Source organism: Pipistrellus kuhlii, unplaced genomic scaffold, assembly GCF_014108245.1.
Source record: "Pipistrellus kuhlii isolate mPipKuh1 unplaced genomic scaffold, mPipKuh1.p scaffold_m20_p_13, whole genome shotgun sequence".
Lineage (NCBI taxonomy): Eukaryota > Metazoa > Chordata > Mammalia > Chiroptera > Vespertilionidae > Pipistrellus > Pipistrellus kuhlii.
Window position 1 is genome coordinate 47805916 of NW_023425438.1, and position 12294 is coordinate 47818209.

The 12294-nt window shown below is 45.8% G+C and overlaps 1 protein-coding gene across 2 annotated transcripts in view; it reads left to right on the plus strand.

Moving 5' to 3' along the window:
* SMYD1 (SET and MYND domain containing 1) overlaps nucleotides 1-12294 on the plus strand; it is a 36804-nt gene that overhangs the window by 23906 nt on the left and 604 nt on the right. The window contains exons 5-10 of one of the 2 annotated variants that reach the window (XM_045580971.1): nucleotides 717-755; nucleotides 4015-4204; nucleotides 6926-7018; nucleotides 8958-9121; nucleotides 10064-10232; nucleotides 11881-12050. In XM_045580971.1, the coding sequence (XP_045436927.1) occupies nucleotides 717-755; nucleotides 4015-4204; nucleotides 6926-7018; nucleotides 8958-9121; nucleotides 10064-10232; nucleotides 11881-12039 (814 nt within the window). In that variant the 3' untranslated portion in view covers nucleotides 12040-12050. The remainder of the gene's footprint in view (nucleotides 1-716; nucleotides 756-4014; nucleotides 4205-6925; nucleotides 7019-8957; nucleotides 9122-10063; nucleotides 10233-11880; nucleotides 12051-12294) is intronic. The other variant, XM_045580972.1, reaches the window with a different exon arrangement.

Here is a 12294-nt window from a genome sequence, read left to right on the forward strand (position 1 = left end):
AAATTCACAACCATACGGGGCTGGTCTTTCTTGAACCCCTTTCACTAAGCAATGGCGACCAGGTTCTTCTTTCCCTACATGTAACTGCCCCAGGAACCCAAAACCCTTTTTCCAGATCAGCTCCAGTGTCTGCACGGGCTTCTTGGTTGTTGTAAAAGAGAAGGTGACTTTTCAGTCACTGTCTAGCTGCCTGCCATAGTGGAAAGAACACTAGTCATGATGTTAGGAGCCCAATTCACACCCCAATTATTTTATCTTCTACCTGTGTGACTACCCAGCCTCCATACACGGTTCCAACTCCCCATGAGATAGACACCAAAAGAGGCAACACTTATCTGTCCAAGGTTCTTCTTAGTGGGATAATACACTTTTCATACTTTTTTTTTTTAAGTACTCTACTTTTAAATGCATTGTCTCATGAGTCTTATTGCCTGATTATAGATGAGAACACTGAGGCCTGGAAGGGAAGTCACTTGTTCAGAGCTGTGTGCTTTTGAACTCAGAACCTCTCATTCCAAATCCAGTGACATTTCCATTATATCAGGCACACCTTGCCAAGTGAGCCCAGCCACAGGGGTTGGACAACAGGGATTGGGCTAGAGGTTGTTGTTATGGCCAAAGCTTTGATTGCACCTGAAATACTGTGCACCTTTGCTAGCCGTGCGGGATCTGTCAATGGTAATGATGTCCATTTGGGTGTCTGTTTTGTCTTTCAGTCATGAGGCAGTGAAATCCATGTTTCACACCCAGATGAGGTGGGTCAGTTCTTTCAAACTTTCCTGCTCCTCTGACCCACCTCCCTCACTTGCCTGGTTCCCAAGATGCCCCTTTCCAAGATTCTGTGGCTGCTGTCTGTCTGTCCTTCTGTACCCCAAAGTCTCATCTTTTTTGAATGCTTTATTCTTTGTTCTTTAAATTTTTTTTGTTTTGTTAATCCTCACCCGAGGATATTTTTTCTATTGCTTTTTCAGAGAAGAGAAAGAGAAAAACATCGATGTGAGAGAGACACATAGATTGGTTGCCTCCTGCATGCCCCCTGACTGGGGCTGGGAATCAAATCTGAGACCCTTTGGTCCTTGAACCTACACTCTAACCACTGAGCCATGCTGGCCAGGGCTATTCTTAATGCATTTAATCATTTTGTTCTTTAGTCACCAACTACCTGACATGCCTTTGTTTTCTTTTTCTTTTAAAAATATTTTTATTGATTTGAGAGAGAGAGGAAGGAAGAGAGAAAGAGAAACATCAATGTGACTGAATGCCTCCTGCACTACCCCTACTGGGGACTGAGTCTGCAATCTATTGCACCTGACCTGACAGGGAATTGAACTGTCGACATTTTTGTGTTTGGGACAACACTCAACCAAATGAGCCACACCGGCCAGGGCTACTTTGTTTTCTTCCTTTCTCCTCTTTCATGCCTTACTTCTTTTGTTCCTCCAACCTCAAAGTGTGACTGTCTCTTCTGGCCCACATCATCTTGGCAAAAACCCAGGTTTCCCCTTCTAAACCCTGCTTACCATGAAGTGAGGACTGCTGGTACTACTGACCTACTAAAGGACTATGTGTTTGTTTTTAACACTCAACCTCTCACCCAGACTGGGTTCTGAAAATCACACCCATAACTGTGATATTTTGATAAATTATTCATAGTATTCTGTTTACTGCTCTAGCCAACTATGTATTCGTGGTTTAGGTTAGATTTTTACTTTTGACTTTTTAAAATTACAACCAAAAGGTCCCAGATGGGTCTTTTTTCAAATGGGACTTAAAAGTACTTGAAATACTCTTTGGATTTAGAACAAAATGCTGCATGTGAGTTTGGGCTTTGGGAATGCAGGGGCAGAGTGGTTTGTGCATCTGAGACTGTGTTGGCATGCATTGCATGAGACTTTGAACGATTCACATCATCTCCTGGGCATTTTGTTCCATATCCGTAGAGCAAAGGTCAAGAGGAGAGCATCTCTAGGGACCTTTACAATCTCTAAAAATATACTTAAATTACTTGCCTATTTGTGGCTCAATTGATTGAACTATAAAATTGCAGAGCATTACAGATGGGAGGGGTCTGGGGTCCAGAATGGAGCGGTAGTCACTATTCATTCCCTGATCCCCAATTCCAAGTTAGTAAGTGGAGTATGCATTTTTCACATTTAAGTGACATTAAATTAATTTGGTTTTGAAAATTCGCTAATAGCATTGAAATAATTTGAGACACTCTGAAACCTTGTATGAACTGGCTTAACCATGATGGAAAGTAAAGCTATTGGAAATCCTAACTTATTGGCCATTGAGCCACTGTTGAATGGGGATATGTTACTATGGTGAACTGCCTCTGTAAAAGGGATGTGTGGGGTTAGCAGTTCACTTACCCTACCAGGACCAAATACCAAAGACCCACACTCAACCTTGGCTCTAGAGTTGCTCACATGGACCTACTTAGGACATTACCAGAATTCTAAAATTGAGGGCTTTCGTGCGCCTCACTTCCCATGCATTGCAGACTCAGGAGGCAGACTGGAAACCATCAGGCCAATACGATGTAGTGAGGTGTGAATGGCACTTGAGTTCTAATCCTGACACGGTGACCATAGTGTGTGGGACCTTTGAGGATGATACTCCACCTCTCTGGGTACCAGTGCCCTCATTTGTGAATTGAGAGGATTGAATGCCTGCAGTTTGGTCATATTAGAATTCCAAGCAGACCTAGGAGTAGAATCACTGGGCCCTCCCTTCCCTCTTGCTTTTCATCCCTTCAGTACCAGCTGCTGTCAAAAATTGGGGTGGGAAGAAAGGATAGAAGGAACAGGAGGTGAAGGGGAACTTACATTTTGGCAGGTGCCATTTATTTGAGTTGTTTTTATATACAGTATCACATTCATTTGGCATGTCAGTGGACTCCACTTTGAGAGAAGGCATGTCACCTCTGACACTTGGACATGCATGTCACTGCCGTTCAGTAGCTGCCTGCTTGATTGTCACTTTAGGGCACGTGGAAGGGGATGACTTTGACTGAGATCCTTCTATGGTGCTGAAATTGTGTCCTAGCCTTTCACACGGTGTTGGACAGCCGCTCTGGGAGGCAAAAGAAATGATCATGGATCCCTCCGCAGATGCTCTGCCCAGCCTCCGCATCCTGCCACTCACTCTCTGGGGGATGGTTTCTACTGGGTAGTGAGGCCCCAGGATCCTGGGGAGACACAGAAGCACAGCTCAGGGTTCACCACTTGTTTTCTGTAGCTTCTGGCTTTGTGCATGGCTGAGAGGCCCACAGGCTGATCTCTGCTTGGTTGGCCAACCTGGGTGTCAGTTTCACCATAGGCTTTTGTTTTCAGCACATTCTGCATCCATTACGTGGCCAAGTGGGTTGTGCTGTAGGTCATTGGGGTGTCATGTCTAGGCTGAAAGGGAATTGAAATGCCATCTGCTCTTGCTAACCACCTTCGACCACAAAGCCCTGTCCTCCAATAAACACAAAAGTCAACAAAGCATCAGGCTAACAGAGCCAGCCTTTGCTGAATAAGTCTCCTCAACCACTGGTTGAGGTAAAATGGACTTACAGAATAGGCCAAGATTGGCGGTGAATGAATGTGTGTGTTTCTGAGTGAGCAGTCTTCAAATTAAGCAGGAATGACTCTTGAGTCTTCACTTGTTTGAGTTTTCACCTTATTATTATTTCTCCCTTTCTTTGCCAACAACCAATAGCTGAATGTACAGGGATGATTGTGGGCATGGAAGCAATATGTGGTTTTCAGACCAAGACGGGTCCTCTCCTGGGAATCTATTTGAACAGATTTCAAGGCGTTTTACGGAACGAAGCACATGTGATTGTTATAATGAGTAGAGCAGAATTACTCACAAAACTGTGCGGTATGCCACATTTCCTCTAATTTTGGAGGGAACAGGAGTTTCCTCACGCGCTAGTGGAAGTCACTGTTTTTGAGACTCAACTCCTCGAACCCGGAAGAGCACAGATGCCACTTGATTTACTCTTTTCCTTTTGCCCTGCTCCAGAATTGAGCTCCGGGCCCTGGGCAAGATCTCAGAAGGCGAAGAGCTGACCGTGTCCTATATCGACTTCCTTAATGTCAGCGAAGAACGCAAGAAGCAGCTGAAGAGGCAGTACTACTTCGACTGCACGTGTGAGCACTGCCAGAAAGGGCTGAAGGACGACCTCTTCCTGGGGGTGAAAGAGGACCCAAAGGTACACACAGCCCTCCTGGGGGGTGTTTGTGGCACCTCCACAGGAGCCAGGCCTGGGGATCCCCCAGCTAATCAATGCACCCTGCTCAGTAGTTCCCAGAGGACCAGACTGTAATCCCGGGGAAGGCTGTAGGGGTGGGGGATAGCGCACTGCCCATAGGTCCCCGCTAGTGTCCGGGCACTGCTAAGTGCTAGGTGTTTGTGTTTGGGGATATTACGCAGTTTTCTCATCTATAAAATAGAAATGATGGCAACCTTGATAAGGGGTTGTTCTGAGCATTAAACACAATTACATATGTAAAGGGTGTGGCATGGAGAGTAGACACTCAGTAAATTTTAGTCTTCTCCTTGCCCCTTTGCCATTTAGATATGCTGGAAATTGCACATATTGAGACCAGATGGGCAGAGATTCATTGTCTGGTTATCACAAAGATTTTCTGAGTCCCATGGAAATGGGTAATGTGGAGATGCTGCACTGTTTAGATTGGCTCTTTTGCTTAAGTCCTGAGGAGCTGTTGCCTAGAGGATAGTGGGACCACTGAACAGTGGGAAGGCTTGCTAAGGGGCATGTCAGGAGCTCAGTGAAGCTGGGAGAAAGTGGAGCTGCAGGTGTTGGTGCGGCCGATTAAAGCAATATGCCCTCCATCAGTGCCTGCGATGGGAAAGCTGGAGGCTGTGCTGGGGCAGGCGCCACTCCCCCTAGTGCATTAGTCCCCGTGGGAAGGTAGACTGGTGAAGGGTCAGGTGGATCAGCACAGATGTAGGGGTCTTCTCACTGCTGAGGGACCCAGAACAAAAGGCTTGTGGACCCTGAGATGTGGGGCGTGGGGAAAGGGCTAGGAGTGGAAAAGCACTGGGCACTGAGTCAGAGTGGGGAAAAGTGTCTGCAAGTCTCCCCATCCCTCCCCAGTAAGGAGGCCTCAGCGATAGAAGTGCCTAAAGAAGGCCTCTGCCCGAGGCCTCAGGAAAAGAGACCTAGGAATAAAGGTCTCTGCCGGGCTAGGAATGCAAATATTCTAAGAGCAGGAGCAGCCAGCAGGGCCTGAGTGCTTCACTGCAACACCCTTCAGAGACTGTGCACCAAGTCAGGTGTGGAGGGCTGCTTATCCTGTGAAGCCAACCAGAAGTACATATACATGGCGGAATGTTACTCAGCCATGAAAAAGAATGAAATCTTATCATTTGAGTCAGCATGGCTGGACCTAGAGGATATTATGTCAAGTGAAATAAGTCAGAGAAAGACAAATACCATATGGTGTCACTTATATGTGAAATCTAATGAACAAGGTAAATAAACAAACAACATTGAAACAGACCCATAAATACAGAGAAGAGACTAATTGTTGCCAGAGGGAGAGGGTTTGGAGAGTGGGTGAGAAAAGCGAAAGAATTAAGAACTACAAATTGGTAGTTACAAAATAGTCACAGGGATGTAAAGTACAGCATAGGAAATATAGTCAATACTATTATAATAGCTATGTATAGTGCCAGGGGGGTACTGGAAATATTGGTGGGAATACTTTGTAATATATTTTCCTCAAAATGCTGTGTCGATCTTTGGCTAGGTTCTGGGGATTTTTACTTTTTTTTCATATGTTTTAATTTTTTACAGCTTCCACATGCCTAAAAAAAAGCTTTATCAGATTTGCCTAAGGAAAAAAAATCAGAGAAGAGCTTCTAATATGGATAAGCATAGCAAGTAAACGTTTCCTTTGGACATTAAACAAATTTGGCACTTTTTCTTTGAAATTATGGCACCCTCATGGACTTCTTGATCATGGAACCTCCTTGCCTCAAATATTAAAACTTCATTAAAATAATTTTTTTTTTTTTTACAATATCACTAGACTGCTCAGGCAATGCAGCAAGCAGTGACAGATTTCACAGAGACAGCTGACAAAGTCTCTCATAATATGTTTTTGGTGAAAACAAGGAAACATGAACTGGGTGCTAAGACACTGGAAGGGTTTGGATACCCATAGCCACAAAGGCTATTTTTCATGAGCTCCGATGGCAAACTGGAGTACAAAGTTTTAGTTAAGTCCTCAGCCTTTGCCTTCAGTCCTGGGCTGGCTAATATTTAAATAAATGACTTAGGCAAAGACAAAAAAGCAGGGGGATATTTTTAGTATATATGATGGACTTGAAGTATGAAGAAAAACTGGGGAATACTTTGGATGATAGAATAAGAATCTAAAAGGCCAGAGAAAATACAACAGGCGTCAATGTCAGATTCTGCACTGGGTCCAAAGCCCAGGCATGAGCACAGGGCAGGAGTGATTGGCTGCGGCAAGGCTCTGGGACTTGGTCAATGGAAAGGACAGCAGGAGTCAGAAGCATGATGAGGGAGCTGGAAAAACTACAGGGATCTTGTGCAGCATTTATAGAAGTGAAGCGTTTGGAATGAGGAAGGTGCCTGGCCAGAGTGGCTCATAATTGAGTGTCCACCCATGGACCAGGAGGTCACGGTTTGATTTCCCAGTCAGGGCACATGCTGAGGTTGCAGGCTTGATCCCCTGTAGGAAGTGTATAGGAGGCAGCTAATTGATGATTCTCTGTCATAATTGATGTTTCTCTCTCTCCCTCCCTTCCTCTCTCTGAAATCAATAAAAACATTATATATATAAAAAAAAAGAATGTGGAAGGCATTAATTTTGTACTACACTGAACGTAAAAGATGCGACTAGGCGAAGATGTAACTCAGTGTCCCTCCTTCTCTCAGCCCTCTCAGGATGTTGTCAAGGAGATGATACAGGTCTCCAAGGATACACTAGAAAAGATAGACAAGGCTCGCTCTGAGGGCTTTTACCATGAGGTAAGGATTCATGTTTATGGTGGATAAGGGTGGGGAGGAGGGCAGAAGGTTCTCTAGGAAGGGAGGGAGATGGGGTGGGTTAAAAATGGAGAGGCTACCAAGCAGGTTGTCCTTTTGTTGAGACCAGGATTCCTCTTGCTCTCAAGCTCTTAGCACTCCTTAGGGATGTGTTCTCAGTGACTGTTCAACCCACTGAAACTGGGTCTGGGAAGAATTCAGGCAGCCTGACAAATGTCCCTGGGGGGCTGTGGTTTACAAGTTGGCACTAGAAATGGAGAAATGAAGATGGCAGTAGGTTGCTTGTTTCCCATAATTAAATGCATGTCCTAGCTTCAGTTTCCAGTCTCCAGTAACTGAGCCTTCAGCCCTGGCTCTCAGAGCACCAGGAGTTCTCAGCTGGCTGTATACTATAACCACTGAAAAATCCTACTGCTCAGATCCTGCCCCCTGACATTTTAGCAGAATCTCTTGGGGTGGGACCCAGACATCACCATTTTTAGACCTCGAAAGTGGTTTCAAAGTGCATCCGAAGTTGAGACCCACTGCCAAATACTGACCTGCAGAGCACTTGCATTGAACTTACACAGACAGCTTTTTAGAAACATAGATTCCTGTGCTCACCCCCTAAGATATAATTTATCTACAACAGACCACAGGGACCATAAATCCATATTTTTCCAAGCTCTTTAAGCAACTCAGGTATGTATCTGGTCTTCGTTTTCATTCTTGACTCGCTCATTCATTGCACATTTTTGAGGCCTTTCTGGGGTGATCCGCAAAAGACATGCTCCTTGACTCCCAGGAGTTCTGTTAGGCAGGGGAGACGGTCACATGAACAAAGTGTTACTGAACAATATGGAAAGTGTATGTCAGAGGCACGATAATGGAGCCAGAGCAATCAGGAGGGATCTGCTCGCTCCATTTCTCCGGCTTCTCTTCTCTTCTTCATTTCTCCTTTTCTCCATTCAAAATTGCCAGGGCACGTGCAGGGCTGGATGGCTGCCCCCGGGTTTAAGGGAGTTGCCTTCAGGATGATTGATTGCCAGCCCATATGTTGCCCCACCCCACCCAGTTGCCTCAGGGGTCTCTGGGAGAGTCTCAGAGCAAAATTAGTTTCCACTCACTTAAAATAGAAAAAAGTGTGTGGCATTTCTCCATGAAAGTGGCAAGGGAAAGAGAAGAGAACAGTGAGCAATCCAAGTCTAAGGACCATCTGACTTTGTAGAGTGCGGCCCAAGCTATGTCTATATGTGAATCAGTTGGAAACGCCTGACTCCAAGCTGATTGGGGTCAGCTCCATATTATTTCTCACCAGTGCCAATGGGGTGATCTCCTGATGGGTCTTCTAGCTTCCCGGGAGCCTCCCTGTCTGCCTATCCATCCTGTGCACTTCAAGCAAGACAACCTGATTGTTTGCTCCACTCTGCATAAAGACCACCAGGGGCTTATACAGACTATGCAGGCCAGGGTCCCTCCCCCACGTATTTGGTTTCAATTGGTCTGAGGGTAAGGCCTAGACATTGATGTTTTAAAAAGGTCTCTAGGTTAATTTAGAGCACAGCCAGAGTAGAGAATCATAGGAGCAGAGACTCTGGTAAAATGTGAATATTCATAGCAATTATCTCATTGCACTGTTGTAATATATATATAAATATATATGTAATATATATGTAATATATATATATTTATGTAATATAAATATATATATATTTCCTAACTCCCTGCTACCAACTGACTTATATATGGAAACTTCTCGTGTTGCCCTTTCCATCTCTATATCTCACCCAAATTAGACCATTTTTCTATTCAAATCATGAGTTGTGAGCAATCTCCTCAACTTTCAAAGAAGGAGTGTCCAATGTCATTGTGCTGCTCCCGCATGTGAATTAAGCATGTGTCATGGCGCGTTGGTAATGGACAGGGCCTGTGTGTCTTCTAGGTTGTGAAGTTGTGCCGGGAGTGCCTGGAGAAGCAGGACACCGTGTTTTCTGACACCAATATCTACATGCTGAGGATGCTGAGCATTGTTTCTGAGGTCCTCTCCTACCTCCAGGCGTTTGAGGAGGCCTCCTACTATGCCAGGAGGATGGTGGATGGCTATGTGTAGGTGACAATCCTGGGTGTCAGATAATCTGGAAATGTGTCTACTCCAGGCAGGACAAATAGAGGGCATGTATGCTGCTACCTTTCCCTCCTGTACCACAACAAGCAGCAGTAATCAGGAATCTACAGTGGAATGCTCTTTTATCACAGTGCTCCTATTAATAATGACCAAATACTCAGAGTTGGTACCTAAAATGAAACCTATTTGTCATCCCTGGTCTTTCTTGAATCCTGCAGCACATCTATTATTTCCTGGTGGTTTCTGATTTCCTGATGGCCAAGTCCAGCTTGATTTTAAGTGTTTAAAAAGGGTCTCCCCTTAACAACCAACACAGAAAATCCTGTGAGCTTTCATTTATTAAAATTGTAAAGTATAAAATAGAATGTCCCTGCTTTCCTCTGGTGATGTCCTCTCTGTTCACATTGGCATATGAATTTGTATATCTGGCTAAATGATTACATTGGCACAAGAAGGTTCATTTTTGGAGGGAGGATGTTACTCATAAATAAAATGTGGGAAAACTATATAACATGTTAAAAGGAAGCTCTGTTAAGAAGGTGCCAAGGAGGGAAAAAATGCAGTTCTGTCCCAAGAAGGACATTCGAGTTATTTCCCCACCTTTGGCCTTTCTACTGCTTTCTCAGGAGAGGGCTCCGAGGTTCCCGTAGTAACATTCTGAGCACAATCCTGATTCCTTTCCCCATGAGGATGTGGCTCAGAGACTCAGGTGAGAGTCTCAGCTCTTACAGCTTCCCTGGGTGGGGTTCTTGCAACCTCCCACCTATCTGTGCCTCAGTCCCCTCCCAGTGCCTGCAGATGCTTCATGGCACTGGTGGGAAAGAAGAAGGACTTCAATGAGAGCACGTTATAATTTGTCAAATACTCTGCTGATATAAGGGAGGCTGGGATTATGTGTTATGATTATTTTATTGCCTCTACAGGAAGCTCTATCACCCCAACAATGCCCAACTGGGCATGGCCGTGATGCGGGCAGGGCTGACCAACTGGCATGCTGGTAACATTGAGGTGGGGCATGGTATGATCTGCAAAGCCTATGCCATTCTCCTGGTGACACATGGACCTACCCACCCAATTACCAAGGACTTAGAGGCAAGTAGCACCTTGACGCTGGGCCCGCCTGCCTGCTCTGAGCTCTCTGAGGATGAGAGCTGACTTCTTAACTGCTCTGGGAAAGTCCCTAGATTGCTTGCTGGACCTGAAGGGAGCTCACAAGGCTTTAGCCCACTCCCCTTGTTTACATTCGAGGAAACTGAGGCCCAGGGAAGGGGAGTAAGCTGTTCATAGTCAAATAGCTGGTGGACCACAGCTGAGACTTGAACCCTGAGATGCTCCAGGCTTGACTGAGAAAACCTAAATAATGGTGTGTGTGTGTGTGTGTGTGTGTGTGTGTGTGTGTATGTACGTGTATGTGACAAAATGTGCATTACAGAATGAATGGACTAGGGAGCACAGACTCTAGAAGTAGCTGCTGGGATTGAGTTCCAGCTTCGCCATTGTCTAGCCATGTGATTGCAAATATTAAATGTGTGGGCCTCAGTCTCCTCGTTGGTAAACTGGAGTAAGAGGAGAGAGCTGTAAGGAGGGTGCAATGACTTGATGTGTGAACAACACTGAGAACTGTGCCTGGCACAGGGCATGCGCTCAGTCTCTACTGCTTTCTCGGGAGAGGGCTCTGAGGTTCCTGTAGTAACATTCAGAGCACAATCTGGGGATTGCGGAGACAGGGATCGAGGAGACTGAGGCCCACACATTTAATATTTGCAGTCACATGGCTAGACAATGGCCAAGCTGGAACTCAATCCCAGCAGCTACTTTTAGAGTCTGTGCTCCCTAGTCCATTCATTCTGTAATGCACATTTTGAAGGGTGGTTTATTCAAGAGTGACCAAGTTCAGGGAGCTGTCCTCAGGCAGTGCAGTGCAGGGAAAGATGAAAGACTTGGTGTCATAAAGTGTATGAGGAGACAGACTTCATGCCTAATGATTTAAGCTAGTCAAAGGCAGAGTTTTTGCCAGTCTTACTAACTGCTGCATCCTTGGCCCCTCAGCGAAGCCTGGTGCTTGCTAAGTATGCTTTTTTTTTTTTTTTTTTTTAAAATATGTTTTTATTTATTTAAAAAAGAGGAAGGAAGAGGGGCAGGGAGAGAGACAGAGAACCATCAATGATGAGAGAGAAATCATTGATGGACTGCCTTCTGTACACCCCTTAACCAGGGATCGAGCCCACAACCTGGGTGTGTGCCCTGACTGGGAATCAAACCATGACCTCCTGGTTCATGGTGGATGCTCAACCACTGAGCCACACTGGCTGGGAAATACGTATTTCTTAAAGAACACACGGGCAAGTGAGAACTTCCTGTGTGTGTCACATACTGTAATTTCCCTGGTCTTTTGGGAATTTACCCTCTTCATGTATGAGGAAACAGAGGGCTGAAGGGATTCTCCTTGCATAAGGTGGGACCCAAGTGCAGGAACCAGGGTTCAAATCTAGATCCCCACTGGATGGCTCTTGAGAACAACCCCTCAGCTACTCTCTCAGGGGTCTGACTCCCTTATAAGTGACCCGCAGCCAGGACCCTAGGCCCCCTGCGGATGTATCTGCTAAGGGGGCACAGTTGAATCTTGGTTCCTGGGAGTCATTTACCCCATTGCCTGCCTTTTCCAAAAGGGCCAGGGAGGGCAGAGCCACCCTGTCCTGGGGCTTGTCATCACTGTTCCTGGCGTGTCTGCGTCCCACAGGGCATGCGGATGCAGACGGAGATGGAGCTGCGCCTGTTCCACCAGAACGAGTTCATGTACCGCAAGATGCGCGAGGCTGCCCTGAACAACCAGCCCATGCAGGTCATGGCTGAGCCCAGCAGTGAGCCGACGCCATCTCTGTTCCATAAGAAGCAATGAGGACCTTCCTGGTGTGTGTGTATGTGTGTGTGCGGGAGGTACTGTGGCTCGGGAACTGAGGAGACATTCTGGAGAGTTCATCTGGTCACTCGCTCTTTATTTTCATCTCAGTCTGTGCGCACTTGCTGCAGGAACTCGCCAGGCCCTTGGTGTGTTCTCTATCTTGAGTATGATGGTCTTAAATCCATATTTCCCAACCTTGCTCTTGAGCTCCAGCTCCACACACCCTCTTGAATGTTCTGCAGGCACGTTAAA